Genomic DNA, 18,371 nt, shown 5'->3' on the forward strand with positions numbered 1-18,371 from the left:
ATCCAACCAGTCCATTCTGAAAGAGATCAGCCCTGGGATTTCTTTGGAGGGAATGATGCTGAGGCTGTAACTCCAGTACTTTGGCCACCTCATGCAAAGAGTTGACTCATTGGAAAAGACTTTGATGCTGGGAGGGATTGGGCAGGAGAAGGGGATGACAGAGGATGAGATGGCTGGATGGCATCACCGACTCGATGGACGTGAATCTGAGTGAACTCCAGGAGTTGGTGATGGACAGGGAGGCCTGGCATGCTGCGATTCATGGGGCCTCAAAGAGTCGGACACGACTGAACAACTAGGCTGAACTGAACTGTGGTGCTGGAAAAGACTCATGAGAGCCTCTTGGACTGCAAGGAGATCAAACCAGTCAATCCTAAAGGAAATCAATTCTGAATATTCACTGGAAGGACTAGTGCTGAAACTGAAACTACAATATTTTGGCCACCTGATGTGAAGAGTCAACTCACTGGAAAAGACCCTGATGCTGGGAAAGATTGAAGGCAGGAGAAGGGGGCGACAGATGAGATGGTTAGATGGCATCACTGACTCAATGGACATGAGTTTGAGCAAACTCTGGGAGATAAGGAAGCACAGAGAAGACTGGTGTACTGCAGTGATGGGGTCACAAAGAGTTGGATCCAACCTAACAACTGAACAACAACAACAGGCGTACAGATACTACATATATCTCCAAATGTAAAAACAAGGAATATAACAGTATTAAGGCAGGGGGAGGGGGGGGGACCAGCTACACACACAAAGTTTTAATTGTAATGAGATTCATTTATTTAAAAAAATGTTCTAAAGGCTAAAAAGATAGAAAACGCTAGTGAGATTTCAAGAAAATAAGGCATCAAACCAAAACCAGAAGGTAGACTGGAAATAGCAATTTTTCTTTTTACATTTTTCTTTTTTTCAGCCATGCTGCATGGCATGTGGGATCACATTTCCTCAATCAGGTATCAAACTGGAGCCCCCTGAAGTGGAAGCTGCAATCTTAACCACTGAACTGCCATGGAAGTACCGAAATATTAATAATAATTTTAAAGGAATTTCAAAAAATAATAGAGAAATATTTTAGGGAGGAACACATTAAATTTGCAATGTGAGTGACTGTATCTTGAGCATATTTTGTATGCAGAATCAAACAAATTTGATTGATGCTTTATTATGAAGTACATAAAGAGCTCAGTTTCTTCAAATTTAAAGGAAAAAGATGCAACTTGAGAGGAAAGTAAAAGTTAAGTATATTGCTAAGACCTTTCTACATACAGAATTAGAAAAGCAAGTGTAACTACCAAAATTTAGAAAGTTATTTTTCTATTATAATTATCTCAGGAAAATCACTTCTAATAGTACTTTTAGCAAGAAACAGATGTCAAGAAACACAGAAGTGAAGTAAAGTTAAGTGACTCAGTCACGTCCGACTCTTAAAAACTACACAAAAAAACCTGAATGATCCAAATAACCACAATGGTGTGATCACTCACCTAGAGCCAATCATCATGGAGTCTGGAGTCAAGGGGGCCTTAGGAAGCATCACTACAAACAAAGCTAGTGGAGGTGATGGAATCCTAGCTGAGCTATTTCAGATCCTAAAAGATGATGCTGTTAAATTGCTGCACTCAATATGCCAGCAAATTTGGAAAACTCAGCAGTGGTCACAGGACTGGAAAAGATCAGTTTTCATTCCAATCTCAAAGAAAGGCAATGCCAAAGAATATTCAAACGACTGCACAATTAAACTCATCTCACACGCTAGCAAGGTAATGTTCAAAATTCTCCAAGTGAGGCTTCAACAGTACATGAACTAAGAACTTCCAGATATTCAAGCTGGATTTAGAAAAGGCAGAGGAACCAGAGATCAAATTGCCAACATCCGCTGGATCATAGAAAAATCAAGAGGGTCCCCAAAATTTATTTCTGCTTTATTGAATATGCCAAAATCTTTGACTGTGTGGATCACAACAAACTGTGGAAAACTTTAAAGAGATGGGAATACTAGGCCACCTTACCTGCCTCATGAGATATCTGTATTGCAGGTCAAGAAGCAACAGTTAGAACCGAACACTGAACAACAGGCTGGTTCCAAATTGGGAAAGGAGTATGTCAAGGCTGTATATTGTCACTTTGCTTATTAAACTTATATTCAGAGTACATCATGAAAAATCCCAAGCTGGATGGACCACCAGCTGGAATCAAGATTTCTGGGAGAAATACTAATAATGTCAGATATGCTGATGACAACACCCTGTGGCAAAAAGCGAAGTGGAACTAAAGAGTCTCAATGAAAGTGAAAGAGGAGAGTGAAAAACCTGACTTAAAACTCAACATTCAAAAACTAAGATCATGGTATCTAGTCCCATCACTTCATGGCAAATAGAGGGGGAAACGATGGAAACAGTGACAGATTTTATTTTCTTGTGCTCCAAAATCACGGCAGATGGTGACTGCAGCCATGAAACTCAAAGACATTTGCTCCTTGGAAGAAAAGCTATGAGGAAACTAGACAACATATGAAAAAACAGACACATTACTTTACCGACAAAGGTCCGTATAGTCAAAGCTACGATTCTTCCAGTAGTCATGTATGGATGTGAGTGTTGGACCTTGGAAAGCTGAGCACCAAAGAACTGATGCTTTCAAACTGTGGTGTTGGGAGAAGACTCTTGAGAGTCTCTTGTACAGTAAGGAGATCAAATCAGTCAATCCTACATATTAGTCCTGAATAGTCATTGGAAGGACTGATGCTGAAGCTCCAATACCTTGGCCACCTGATGCGAAGAAGTGACCCATTGGAGAAGACCCTGATGCCAGGAAAAGACTGAAGGCAGGAGAAGTGGATGACAGAGGATGAGATGGTTGGATGGCATCAGCAACTCAATGGACATGAGTTTTAGCAAGCTCTGGGAGTTAGTGATGGACAGGGAAGCTTGGCGTGCTGTAGTCCATGGGTTCACAAAGAGTCACACACGACTGAGTGATTGAACTGACCGTTGTATCATTGTATCATGACTGTCAACAGAAAACTTATAGAATTCTATACCACCAAAACTAGCATTTAATAGAAAAACCTGTAATCACTTTTTAAAATCCAGATGCATATCAGAATTATCTTGGAATCTTTTGAAAAATTCCACGACTGAGCAACTGAACTGAACAGATGTCATGGGATACCTACCATTATTTTTTAAGTATTTCTGAAACTTAAAGACATGTGAATTTACTTTGGCTAAATTTCTAAGTCTAAGTCTATGCAGTACAGCATATGAGACCTTAGTTCCCCATCCAGGGATTGAACCTGCACCCCCTGGAGTGGAAACAGTGAGTCTTAACCACTGGACCATCAGGGAAGTCCTTCCAGTGACTATTTTAACATGACTTTCCTCTAAGGGGTCTTCAGCTTTAAACAGGTTGTCTCTGACATCTCCACCAGCCAATCATTCCGTCTTCCCACCTTTCCCCTGGCCTCCAAGACACAATATTAAGATTAGGTCAGTTAATGTCTCTAAAAGGACACTAATGGTTCAAGTGAAAGGAAGTCACAGGTCTCTCATTTTATATAAAAAACTAGACATAATTAAGCCTGGTGAGAAAAACATGTCCAAAGTCAAGATAGGCTGAAAGCTAGGCCTCTTGCACCAATTAGCAAAGTTGTGAGTGCAAAGGAAAATTTCTTGAAGGAAATTAAAAGTGCTATTCCAGTGAACACATAAATGAAAAGGGAAACTGCCTTATGGCCGATATGAAGATCTTCCATATGGACAGAAGATCAAACCAGCCACATTTAGCCAAAACATAATCCAGTGCAAGGGCCTAACTCTTTTCAGTTCTGTGAAGGCCAAGAAGTGAGGGAGCCGCAGAAGAAAGCTTGAAGGTAGTAGACGTTGGTTCATGAGGCTTATGGAAAGAAGCTGTCTCTATAACATAAAAATGCAAGGTGAAGCAGCATATGCTGATGTAGAAGCTGTTAACAAGTCATCCAGAAGACCTAGGTTAAGATAATTAATGAAGATGGCTACACCAAAACGATAAATTTTCAATGTAGACCAACAGCCTATATTGGAAGATGCCACCTAGGAGTTTCATGGTAAAGAGAAGTCAATGCCTGCTATCAGAGCTTCAAAGGACAGGCTGACTCTCTTATTTGGGGTTATTGCAATAGGTGACTGAAAGTTGAAACCAAAGCTCATTACCATTCGAAAACCTTTAGGACCCTTTAAAAGTATGCTAAATTTACTCTGTCTGTGCTCTACAAATGGAAAAACAAAGCCTGGATGACAGCACATCTGTTTACAACATGATTTACTGTTTAAAGCTCACTATTAAGACCTATTCCTCAGAATAAGATTCCTTTCAAAATATTAATGCTCATTGACAATGCACCTTTGTCACCAAAGAGCTCTGATGGTGATGTTCAAGCAAGATTAATATTGTTTTCATGTCTACTAACATAACATCCATTCTGTAGGTCATGGATCAAAGAGTAATTTCAACTTTCAAGACTTACCATTTAAGAAATATATTTCATAAGGCTATAGCTGCCACAGGCAGTGAGTGCTCTGATAGGTCTGGATAAATTGAAAACCTTGTAGAAAGGATTCACCATCCTAGAAGCCATTAAGAACATTGTGAATCATCGTTAAAAGTCAAAATATCAACATACATTGGAGTTTGGAAGAAGTTGATTCCAACTCTCATGGATGGTTCAAGACTTCAGTGGAGGAAGTAAACAAGATGTGATGGAAACACCAAGAGAACTAAAATCGTAAGTGGAGCCTAAAGATGTGACTGAATTGCTCCAACCTCATGATCTAACTTTAACAGATGAAGAGCTGCTTTGTATAAATGAGTAAAGAAAGTGGTTTCTTGACATGAACTCTACCCCTACTTAAGATGCTGTGAAGAGTGTTGAAATGGCAGCACAGGATTCAGAATATTACATAAACTTAGTTAATAAAGCAGGGTAATAAAGGTGAGAGGACTGACTCCAATTTTGAAAGAAGTTCTACTTCTTTCAAACAGCATCACATGCTACAGAGAAATCGTTCATGAAAGGAAGAGGCAGTCAATGAGGCAGACTTCATTATTGTCTTATTTTAAGAAATTGCCACAACCACCTTAAGCCTTCACCTGGATCAGTCAATAGTCATCAACATCAAGCTAAGATCCTCCACCAGCAAAGACTCCCTGAAGGTTCAAATGATGGTTAGCACTTTTTAGCAATTAAGTATTTTTTAAAATTAAGGTGTACGTATATATATATTTAAAGACATAATACTATTGTACACAATAAATTATAGTTTCATACAATATATACATAACATTTACATGCACTGGGAAACCAAAAATTTCATGTGACTTGCTTTATCACAATATTTGCTTTATTGGAGGGGTCTGGATTTGTACCCACAATATCTTGGAGGTATGCCTATATAAGTTCATAAGCATTTTAAGATATTAATCATATAACTTTTTTTCTCAAAATGAAAGTTTCTTATCATTTTATTTCATAGATAAAAGTCACATTAACATTCCTGGGAATAAACTTTATTACCAGGGTTTTAAAATGCATAAAAGATAAATGTAGTAGTACTTGGAGGTAAATATGGAGATTGAGGGAAAAGGAATTCTTAGGAAAAATCCTATATCCTACCTAGAGTACCTCTTAAGCTCCCTCTGCTGGCTACCATTTAAATAAAGAAAAAAAAATTGTAAACCTCTTTTCCTTTGAGCAGTAACGAGAGAAACAGCCTGAAGCTGACAATGCTGTCGTTGAAAGGGAAATTCTCCCTTAAGCAAGGGCAAGTATAACTGCTGCTACCTTCCCTAATAAGGCTTTAGAATTTCCAAACAGATTTGGGGGAGGTGGGAGAGGCCACAACCAACCTAAGATAAGGAAAGTCATTACCAAGTTTGAATGTGTTAAGCACAAAATTGATATACAAAAATGCAAAAGCATTAAGTATAAAACAAATCAACTATAAACAATTATCATTAACACTAGGAAATTAATAATTTAAATACAGTTCACAAATTTCACTACAACAAAAAGCTTAGAGCACACTATTTAATCTATTAGTTTCAATATTAAGGTTTATTTTCTTTTTCCTCCAGAGTGAGGTTAAGTAACAACTTAAATAATTTTCCGGATGTATAAATGAACATCCATTCGGAACAAACATTACTGCTTAAAAGTGGCTAAGAAATATTTTGCATGTAATAAATATATTCTATGTTTAGGTTAACAGGCACCATCTCGAGAGCAAAAAAGTTTTTTTTAACCAATAAATAAATTACATTCAAGAAAACAAAGTGTTTATATCTGAAGTATGATATATCCTTAAATGTTTTTCTTCATATATAGCACCCAAACTTCCAAACTGTCTAGAAAGTAGCTTCTAAAATATAACCCATACCTTACGTCATAAAAATAAAACGCAAAAAAAATCAAAGACAAAACTTACAGTTTATATTAATTCCCCATTCAATAAAATATCAATTGCCAATTTATTAAATGAACTGTAAATATGCAATGTTAGTGCTCAAATCTGAAATATATATTTTCAAAAGTCACTCTTTCTCAAAGTATTTAAAATATTGCATCTCTGGTGGCAAACCTGAAAACTATCATTTCTCTGGTTTTCATACTTCCACTCTCAACCCTATCCTTAACTCTTTAACAGTCAACCAATTTGTTTACTTTTTTTTCTTTTTTGGAGTAAATTCACTACATCCCAAACACAAACACTGACAATACTCCTTGGTAAACAAGGAAATCCCAAAACAGTCCAAGCCTATAGCTTCACTCCCAAAGTGTGGCACAGGCTAAATGATAAGGAAAAAAATAATCAATGGCCCTTATTGATGCAATCAAAATGCTCCTGAGAGTCCACAACTGTTTTGAGAATTTGCTGATGTAATCCTGAAGAAAGTTTCAACACATTTTGCAGACAAATATCAGAGAATAAGTCTTTGATTAATAATTTTTCTATTTATTTCTGCCAAGGCGACTGAAAACACGAAAGCCTTTTCATCAGAGAGGTTAGCATAGATGTCAATTTCCTTTTCCTGTTTCTCTGTTAAAAGAAAAAGGGAAAGCTTTTAACATAAAGGCAGTAGATTCAGTAATTTAAGTTTTCACTATTTCTTTAAATGACAATAAATACTATACATAATACTATGATGCATACTAAATGGTATAAAGTATGTTACTAAACTGAAATATTAAAATTATACAAAGGAGTTACTAAAATGCACGAACTTAATTCTAAGACTAAATAGAGACTGGATATATATTTCTATACACACATCTAATATTTCTGTAAGAATCTCAAATATTTTTCTTCTCAGTAGCATGAGCTCCCTGTCTCAATCAAAATGAATTTCCTCACCATAAATAAGGTTCCTTCTGAACATTAATGGTGCCTTTATGAATATAATAAATTCTTCACCTTAGCCCTGCTACAGAAAATAAGAATAACCAACATTTATTTCTACTTTGCCCCATCTGATTACAAATGTAATAAAAGTTCATGGCAGAATTTTTTTTTAAACACAGAAAACTAAAATAGAAAAGAAAAACCACCTATTTATCTCAAGCCAGCTAAAATCATGATTAACATCTTTGTGGCTTACAAATTACTTTTTCAGGTTCTACTATCACAATAAACTGTGGAAAATTCTGAAAGAGATGGGAACACCAGACCACCTGACCTACCTCCTCTTGAGAAATCTGTATGCAGGTCAGGAAGCAACAGTTAGAACTGGGCATGGAACAACAGACTGGTTCCAAATAGGAAACGGAGTATGTCAAGGCTGTATATTGTCACCCTGCTTATTTAACTTATATACAGAGTACATTATGAGAAACACTGGGCTGGAGGAAGCACAAGCTGGAATCAAGATTGCTGGGAGAAATATCAAGAACCTCAGATATGCAGATGACACCACCCTTATGGCAGAAAGTGAAGAGGAACTAAAAAGCCTCTTGATGAAAGTGAAAGGAGAGTGAAAAAGTTGGCTTAAAGCTCAACATTCAGAAAACAAAGATCATGGCATCTGATTCCATCACTTCATGGGAGATAGACGGGGAAACAGTGGCTGACTTTATCTTTGAGGGCTCCAAAATCACTGCACATGGTGATTGCAGCCATGAAATTAAAAGACTTTTTTTTCCTTGGAAGGAAAGTTATGACCAACCTAGATAGCATATTGAAAAGCAGAGACATTACTTTGCCAACATGGATGTGAGACTTGGACTGTGAAGAAAGCTGAGAGCTGAAGAATTGATGCTTTTGAAGTGTGGTGTTGAAGACTCTTGAGAGTCCCTTGGACTGCAAGGAGATCCAACTAGTCCTTTCTGAAGAAAAGCCTTGGGATATCTTTGGAGGGACTGATGCTAAAGCTGAAACTCCAATACTTTGGCCACCTCATGCAAAGAGCTGACTCATTGGGAAAGACCCTGATGCTGGGAGGGATTGGGGGCGGGAGGAGAAGGGGACGAAAGAGGATGAGATGGCTGGATGGCATCACTGACTCGATGGACATGAGTTTGAGTAAACTCTGGGAGTTGGTGAAGGACAGGGAAGCCTGGCATGCTGCGATTCATGGGGTCGCAAAGAGTTGGACACGACTGAGCGACCGAACTGACTGATTGACTATGATTCTACTTTTGTCTGGATTTTTTATTATGCTTTGATTTTTAATCAGTTAAACATGTATATAGTTGCTTTTGTTGTTCAGTCACTCAGTCGTGTCTGACTCTTTGTGACCCCGTGGACTGAAGCATGCAAGGCTTCCCTATCCTTCACCATCTCCCAGAGCTTGGTCAAACTTATGTCCATTGATTCCTTGAGGCCATCCAACCATATCATTCTGTTGTCCCTTTCTCCTTCTGCCTTCAATCTTTCCAAGCATCAGTCTTTTCTAATTAGTCAGCTCTCCAAGTCAGGAAAATATCAAGAATTTCAGCTTCAGCATCAGTCCTTCCAATGAATATTCAAGGTTAATTTTCTTTAGGATTGACTGGTTTGATCTCCTTGCTGGCCAAGGGATTCGCAAGAGTCTTTTCCAACACCACAGTTGGTAAACACCAATTCTTTGGCGTTCAGTCTTCTTTATGGTCCAACTCTCATATCAGAAAACGACTACTGGAAAAACCATAGCTTTGACTATATGGACCTTTGTTGGCAAAGTAATGTCTCTGCTTTTTAATACATTGCCCAGGTTTATGATAGCTTTTCTTCTAAGGAGCAAGCATCTTTTAATTTCATGGCTGCAGTCACCATCTGCAGTGATTTTGGAGCCCAAGAAAATAAACTCTGTCACTGTTTCCATTGTTTCCCCATCTATTTGCCAAGATCTTAATTTTTGAAGGTTGAGTTTTAAGCCAGATTTTCACTCTCCTCTTTCACCTTCATCTAGAGGCTCTTTAGGTTCCTCTTCACTTTCTGCCCTAAAGGTGCTGTCATTTGTATATCTTCAGTTCAGTTCAGTCGCTCAGTCGTGTCCGACTCTTTGCGACCCCATGAATCGCAGCACGCCAGGCCTCCCTGTCCATCACAACTCCTGGAGTTCACTCAGACTCACGTCCATCGAGCCAGTGATGCCATTCAGCCACCTCATGCTCTGTCATCCCCTTCTCCTCCTGCCCCCAATCCCTCCCAGCATCAAAGTCTTTTCCAATGAGTCAACTCTTTGCATGAGGTGGCCAAAGTACTGGAGTTTCAGCTTTAGCATCATTCCTTCCAAAGAAATCCCAGGGCTGATCTCCTTCAGAATGGACTGGTTGGATCTCCTTGCAGTCCAAGGGACTCTCAAGAGTCTTCTCCAACACCGCAGTTCAAAAGCATCAATTCTTTGGCGCTCAGCTTAGGTTATTGATATTTCTCCCAGCAGTCTTGATTCCAGCTTGTGAATCATCCAGCCTGGCATTTCACATGATGTACTCTGCATATGTTAACTAAGCAGGATGACAATATACAGCCTTGATGCACTCCTTTCCTAATTTTGAACCAGTCCGTTGTTCCATGTCCAGTTCTAACTGTTGCTTCTTGACCTGCATACAGGTTTCCCAGGAGGCCGGTAAGGTAGTCTGGTATTTCCATCTCTTTAAGAATTTTCCACAGTCTGCTGTGATCTACACAGTCAGACTTTAGCGTAGTCAATGAAGCAGAAGTAGATGTTTTTCTGGAATTCCCTTGCTTTTTCTACAATCCAGCATATGTTGGCAATTGGATCTCTGGTCCCTCTGCCTTTTCTAAACCCAGCTTGAACATCTGGAAGTTCTCGGTTCACATACAACTGAACCATAGCGTGGAGGATTTTGAGCATTATCTTCCTAACATGTGAAATGAGTGCAATTGTGCGGTAGTTTAAACATTCTTTGGCATTGCCTTTCTTTGGGATTGGAAAGAACACTGACCTTTTCCAGTCCTATGGCTACTGCTGAGTTTTCCAAATTTGCTGGCATATTGAGTGCAGCACTTTAACAGCATTTATCTGATGCAACATCTTGGACTTCTGTTTTCAGACATTATAAACTGACTTTCCACCATGAAAAATTAGGATTTATTGTTTTCTGTCTCTTGCCATCATACTTTTATCACATCTTCCCATTATAGTTATATTATCATTTTGATGAGATCAATATTGTGCTTACATTATTCATTATGTAAATTATTTCACTTTTCCTGTACATTGTTTTCCCTGAAAAGATTCTCTTTCTTCATTTGCTTAGTTTTCATTACTAACTGAACCCAAACTCTCTCCTCGTTGGATAAATCTTTCAGAATATTTACATATAACAATTTTATCTTCTTGAAGAAATTTTTCAAGAAAGTCTTCTGCTATACTCCAATCTGACATGGTTGGTTTCTAGGCCTACTGCACAATTATCATGTCGAGATCTCTCGTCAACATCATGCTGGAGATTCTTATCTCTCTTTTGAGTTGGACCCTGTGTTCTAAGTTCAGGATACATTCTTGGTTTACGCCTTCATTTTGATGCCATGTATCTTGCAGTAGCTTCCTGAGAAAGGGAGTATGGGTAGCAAATTTTTTGAGATCCTAAATATTAGAAAGTGTCTTGAGTCTTTCTTCACACTAGTTACTAGTGTGATTAAGTAAAGACCTGAAGATTTCCTCTTAGTATTTAAAGGCAAAATACTATATTGCAAATACTGGTGCCACTGCTAAGAAAATTCTATACCACTTTTTATAGTTATTTTTTAAGTTGTTACTAATTTCCCTAAAATGAAATATACGATCTTAAGTGTACAACTGGATGACCCACACCACAATTTAAGATATGAAATTTCTCATTCTCTCCAGCCAATCCCTCACCACCCTACCAGAAATATTATTCCACCACCATAGATTCATTTTGCCTGTTCTTGAACGTCATATACGTGGCATTGTATAATATGTACTATTTGTGTCTAGCTTCTTTCATTCAACATGCTTTTGAAATTCGTTGGTGTTGCTCATACACAAGTAGCTTGTTCCTTGCTGGATAGTATTTCACTGTACCATTTTGATTATTTCCTTTGAACACTTGAAGGATTTTCCTTTTAACCAAAGAGAGATAATTTATGATGATATAATTTTGTATAATATCTTGTTTTAACCATCCACTTAATTTGGTGGGGTATTTCAATACAGAAATTCAGTGTCCTTCAGGTGTGGGAAAATTACTCAAATTATTTCACTGATGGCTTCCTTCTCTTTCATCTTCTGTGTTCTTTTCTGCAACATCAATTATTTACATATGTTGACCTCAAATTGGTCCTCTAAATTTCTTATGTTTCCTATTCTATTTTTAATCTCTTTTCCTACTGGTATACATTCTGGTACATTTCTTCAATTTTATCTATCAGATTTCTGTTAAAGTTTGCCATTTTTGCAAATCATATAGACATATCTATACACATACACACATATATGATTCTCATTTTAAAGTTACATATTTTATATAGATATATATATATATATAAGATTCTCATTTTAAAGTTCATTTTCCAGGTACTTTTTTGACATCTTCAATTTCCTTTTAAGAAAAAGGAAATTCCTTTTTGTTTCATTACTACCACAACTTCTCTTACAAAGAATATTAATGGCAGTTTTCATTTTTTTTTTCACCCTGGAAAAACTCATCCAAGTTACTGTTTTTTTCCTTTGTGAAAGCCTGATTGGAGAACCCAATATTTACATCTCTAATTTTTACCTAACTTTCCTCATTTTAATTTGATAGCCCTGCCCTCAATGATGCCTGGTTATTTCCGAGACCAGAAACTCTTTTGCCTTATCTTTTATCAAAGGATAAACAGCCCTAGCAAGGTATTAAAAAAAGACTTTCAAATAAAGTTTTTTAGCCTCACCTTCACCTCTACACTTCGACTTAACTCGTGCCAAAAATTGCTGACCTTAAGGAAGATGTAAAACAAGAAAAAGTTTCTTTCTTAGCTTTTCTCAAAGGAGCTTACAATTTAGGTTTCTTGGGTCTACTAAAGAAGTTATTACTTTCCAGAATTTTGCTGTTTCTCCTATTCCCTCTTCTTGTGGAACTTTGCCCTTGGAAAACAAAAAGTCCCTTTCCTACTTTACTAGGGTTTGGGGAGAGAACAGAGCTAGATGTGTTTATTCAATCTACCATCTTTAACTTGAAGTCTACCTTAATTATCTATGTTCATTAATAAGATATTCAAAATTGGTTAATAAATTTTAATCAGTGAAAATGTCACTCTTACATTACTAATATCCAGAATAATCATACCCCCACATATAAAATGAAGACTTGTTTTAAACCAACCAAAAATTAAGTTTAATGATTGGCTTTTATGATAATGTTGTTATCTAGATGTCTAAAAAGATTTCCTTTCATTCTTCTATTTTCTTCAAAGTATAAAAAATAAAGTCAATTAAAAATGTGCTTTTAGACACATTGTAAGGTTTTCCTTATTAAAATAGAAGTAAAGCTTCCTTCAAATTCTTTAAGCGTCCTATGAGCAGGGATACTGAATTTAAGTGGCTACTAAACAATAAGAGGAGAAGGCAATGGCAACCCACTCCGGTACTCTTGCCTGGAAAATCCCATGGACGGAGGAGCCTGGTAGGCTGCAGTCCATGGGATCGCTAGGAGTTTGACACGACTGAGCGACTTCACTTTCACTTTCATGCATTGGAGAAGGAAATGACAACCCACTCCTGTGTTCTTGCTTGGAGAATCCCAGGGACGGAGAAGCCTGGTGGGCTGCCGTCTATGGGGTCACACAGAGTGGACACAACTGAAGTGACTTAGCAGGAGCAGCAGCAAACAATAAGAAGTATATCAAAGAAGTCTATTCTAAAATATATAGACATTTTAAAGGTTCGTATTTCCCACCAGTATTATATTTAGAGAACATGGTGTGCCTTCAGGGACTGAAAGCTACAGCCCAAGAGCAAAATCTAGTCTGCAACCTGTTTTTATAAAGTCTTACTGGAACACAGCCATGCCCATTCATTTACATATTTTCTATGGCTGCTTTCCAGACACAATGACAGAGCAGAGTGGCTTTGACAGAGACTTTATAGCCCAGAAAGCCTAAAATATTATCTGGCTCTTTACATAAAAAGCTTGCTGACTGCCCCTGTTCCTGACCTACATTAAAAGATTCCATTTTATTATACAAAAATTGCTTTGACGTCTTCCTTGTTTGCAGTAAAAGCATATCTTACTCTAGAAACAGCTTTCTTAAAACTTTTCTACAACTGAAAATATCTGAAAAAAATGTATAGCCAAATAAATGCTTCTGTTTTCAAGTTAACACAAAATAAAAGATTCAAACCTGCACAGTGAGAACCAGAACTACAGAGTCTTCATTTCCCCAAAGAAAAGACTGCCATTATCTATTTTCTCATCTCCTGTGACCCACCACCAGAAGCATTCCTTTTCCATTCTTTGAATTATGGTCTTTTTACTTCAACTGTAAAGAATGTTCTGTTTTCTGGGCCAAACAGTATTTTCCTTTTCTCTTTTTTCTCTGTTAGACTTTCCTTTACCTAGTTTCCCTGTTGAAATAGTCTTTGGCATATATTTTCTGGTCACCCCATTATTAAAGAAGCACATTCAAACTGAGAAGAAAACTCAAACTCTCTGGAAGATCAGCATAACAGAAGAAAAGAGAATAAGTAGTAAAATTAGCCAAGGAATTAAGGAGTATCTAAGCACAGTCTTCACAGAATATGGTCAAAGACATTAACCTTAATCCTTTAGCTATATGATATTAAGAAATCTTTAACTTTGATAAAAGCTAAAAGATGAAGTTATTTACACTAACAGTAGTAATTTTATTCAAATAGATATTTAAATAGAAACACACAAAACAGGGAGAAATGGTGAACAGTAAGAAATTCTCAGTGTCTAAACTATATTTATGGGTGAATATCTGAATACCTGAATACTTAAGACTGAATGCCTGAAAAAAAGTAAAGCGTAGCTCACAAATAACATAAGAAATTATAAACGCATTTAACTGAAGATGAAATTATTCTAACAGAGGTTTTTTTGATGTCTAATAACATTGTTATTTATTTTTAATTAAAGTATAGTTGATTTACTTGACAGAGATTTTAAAAGAATTATAGAAAGCAACTATCTTTTTCATTTAATTACTGGCTTGAAATTATGGGCATATGGGGGTTCATTATACCATTCTTTTTAATTTGTGTAATTTAAAAAATTTTCCACAATAAAAGGTTTTTTAAAAGATAAACAAAAATCAAAGAAAAAGAAGCTGAAGTTTAAGTTGATGGTTAAAAACATCATGGTGGATGGTTATTGGTAGGCACACTAGTTATCCAAAGAAAAGAGAAAATCTATAAGGAGAAAATGAATATGTTTTAGACAAAGAAGAATTCACCTTTATTATCCAAGAAGAATCTACCTTAGCTTTTGGATACTAAAGAACACTGAAAATTCATACTGAAGAACACTTTCAATAGTAAATTTTTAAAACTCACAGTATAATAGTTTGAAATAAATCTTAATAGAATTTAGATTTATCTTTTAAAAAAGTATAACCATTTTAACAGACTTATTCAGGATGTCATACACAAATTATTGTCTCTGAACTTTACTATCATCAGTTTATAGGAAAGTGAATTTACCTAACTTAAGCCTTTAGTTTTCCAATAAGAATTAAATTTATGGATTAAAAAAAAAATCAAGTATCTACCTGAGAGAAAATGCTTTTACAAACTAAAATATAAGTTGGAATTTTAAATCCAGGAGTTAAATGCCTACCAAATACTTTCTTCACTACTATCTAATTAAGATCTTAGAAAACTTTAATACTTGGGGGAAAAAAAACTGCTTGGATTTACTCATACCTCTTTCTTCCTCATGTTTTTTGGCAGATGCACTTTTAGGTCTTCCTCTTCCTCGTCTGATATGATCTGAATGGCTGTTACTTCGAGACCTCTTTCTGTTTTCTAAATCTTTATTTACTGTAGAATTTATCTTCTCTCGCCTAACTCTCTCTGTTCGCCTCCTCTTGGCCTCATGCTTGTTTTCTGTATGGATGAATAAAAGTGATATATTTTAGGGCTTAAGCAAGAACTGTTTGCCCATGTTCACACTGCTTTCTTCTTTTTCTTTCTAAATAGCGCTAGAGTTTGCTGCCTGGCATATTTTATAAAATTACATCCATAACATCTATGCCCTTCAGAAAAAAAAAGAAACAACAGAATTCAGATCCATATTAACATGTAAGGTAGGAGGAATATTAGAAAACAAGTATCTCTATTTGATATTCAGCCCCTGTAAATTCACACAATTCCAAGGCAACCTTTCTGCTTTTTTCCTTTTCTCTGTTTCTAAGCTAAAAATGGTTAAGTATTAAAAAGGAAAATAAATAAATATTCCATTCCTTTTTTCCCCCTACCCAAATCACAGATTGAAATATATAAATTACACAGAAGTAAAACTGACTTTAGCTATATTATATTAATGTTATGGAAAAAAACAAACAGAAAGTATCTAGGGAAAACATAAAAACACTAGGGAAGTAAGCAGTTTTCACTTTAGTTACAGATAAGGTCATTTTTGATATTCTAAGAGCATATTTATCCCAATTAGAATCCAATGGGGGAACTTTACTCAGCATGGTGATTTAATTAATGCAAGGAGCCACTCCTTCTCACTCCAAACAGATTAAAAGGTTGGGTAAGACAAACAATAAATTTAATACATACCCGACTTTAAAAAAAGAAAATTCCTCAAATGCCTAAAATAATAGTGGTAAAGGGGCAAAACAAATAAGAAAATTCATATCCCAAACACTAAGGGAAAAAATTAAAAGGCTATATAAATTAAGTATGCTCAATAGGCTACTATAAAGTAAAATAAATATAAGTAAAATAGTAATAGTTATTTCTAAATGCCATATCCTTAGAAAATTAGTTAATTCCAGGTCTCAAATGAGACATACACCAGATAATGTAAGAACATTTAATTATTCCAAACTGTAAGAAAGTTATTACTTTAACAAATAATTTGCAAGGAATAAAAAATAAAATAACAGTCAAAAGAGATATCACCCATATACAATGTGAGGACCTTATTTGGAATCTGTTTATAAAAACCATTTATGAGAAACCTGAAAATTTCAATACCAGTTGGATATTTGGTATTACAGAATTAGTGTTATTTTTTTTTTGCATGTAAGTTTTTAAAAATTATTTACTTGGCTGTGCCAGGTCTTAGTTGCAGCATGTGGGATCTAGATCTCTGACCAGGGATTGAACCCAGGGCTCCTCCATTGGGAACATGGAGTCCTAGCCACTGGACCATTAGGGAAGGCCCTGTGCTTGCTTCACTTTTAAAGGTCAACCTTTCAGAAACATATAATGAAATATTTATAATTGAAATTATATGAGATTTGCTTTAAAATGATATACAAGACAAGAAATGGATGTGGATGTGACAGTGTGTGCTTAGAATTTCTCAAAAAAATAAAAAATTGATTTGATACAGTTTCATTTATTATGGCATCTACTATTACTGCTAAAGGCAGAAAGATTATTATTTTAGTGATTTAAAAAAAAAAAAACAATTTTAAATGAGGCTTGAAACTTCCAATCCAATTCTGAAAATATAAAGATATACGATTTTATTAAAAAAATAGAAAATTTACATGTGATTCCAGTATTATCTAAAGTATGGATTTTGTTCAAATTTCACAAAATTTTATGTCCACTATTGGTTTTCATACCTAATTCAAGATTTCACATTTATTGGATTGACCAGTTTCAGCTACATGCAATGAATTCTGATAACTTCTCTTTTCATCTTTATTCTTTACAAATATTTTCTAATTTCTCTTGCTACGGCATCTTAGATACACCCATCATTTAAAAGTAGGCATTTAATTTCCACAAATATGTGTTTTTAAAAGTATTTTTTATATTAATTTCTCATTTAAATGATTTATTCTCCACAATCACTCTGTGTTTTTTCAGTCTTTTAACTTTCTTGAGGCTTTCAATGGGTAAGACAAAGATCTCTCTTGGTTAATGTCACACTGTACTCTTGCCTGGAAAATCCCATGGATGGAGGAGCCTGGTGGGCTGCAGTCCATGGGGTCACGAAGAGTCAGACACGACTGAGTGACTTCACTTTCACTTTTCACTTTCATGCACTGGAGAAGGAAATGGCAACCCACTCCAGTATTCTTGCCTGGAGAATCCCACGGACAGAGGAGCCTGGTGGGCTGCCGTCTCGCACAGAGTTGGACACGACTGAAGCGACTTAGCAGCAGCAGCAGCAGCACTTGAAAATATGTGGGCTATTTTCAAGTATCTTTCAATATTCATTTCTAACACAATTCCACAGTTATAAGAGAATAATAGACTCTGTTTGATTTCAACACTTTTAGATGATGAAATTTTTGCACCTGGTTTTATGTCCCTGGATATGTTCCAGGGTCTCCTGGTGTATGTCTATAGGAACTTCAATAGACTTTGTACCCTGCTGTTGCATGAAAATTGTATATATCTTAATTATGTTGAATTGGCTCATAATGCTAGTTTACTATATCCTACTTTTCTATTTATTCTATTAATTTTTGAGACTTTGATGTAGAAACTCCACCTAAAGAATCTTAATTTATCTACTTAAAAAATAATTGTAATACATAATGGAACTATATGTAATTTTGATCTGTATTTTCCAAGTCTCCAATAAATGTGTTATTATACTTTCATAATTTAAAATATTAAAAGTTTAAATAAAGTATAAGAAAAAAATTAAAAGTTGAAAGAAATAGTAACTGGTAAAGCTTTTTACAGTATGCCTTTTAGACTTTAACACTGAATTTAAGTTTGTTCCT

General features: G+C 35.8%; 1 protein-coding gene across 1 annotated transcript in view; it reads right to left on the reverse strand.

Annotated features, from left to right (window-relative positions):
* Positions 1 to 5,351: 5,351 nt before the first annotated feature.
* C14H16orf87 (chromosome 14 C16orf87 homolog) overlaps positions 5,352 to 18,371 on the reverse strand; it is a 35,468-nt gene continuing 22,448 nt past the window's right edge. Inside the window, exons 3-4 of the mRNA XM_069549784.1 lie at positions 15,373 to 15,555; positions 5,352 to 7,079 (exon numbers count right to left, since the gene is read on the reverse strand). Coding sequence (XP_069405885.1) covers positions 6,961 to 7,079; positions 15,373 to 15,555 — 302 coding nt within the window. The 3' untranslated portion in view covers positions 5,352 to 6,960. The remainder of the gene's footprint in view (positions 7,080 to 15,372; positions 15,556 to 18,371) is intronic.

This window comes from Ovis canadensis, chromosome 14 (assembly GCF_042477335.2).
Source record: "Ovis canadensis isolate MfBH-ARS-UI-01 breed Bighorn chromosome 14, ARS-UI_OviCan_v2, whole genome shotgun sequence".
Taxonomy (NCBI): Eukaryota; Metazoa; Chordata; class Mammalia; order Artiodactyla; family Bovidae; genus Ovis; species Ovis canadensis.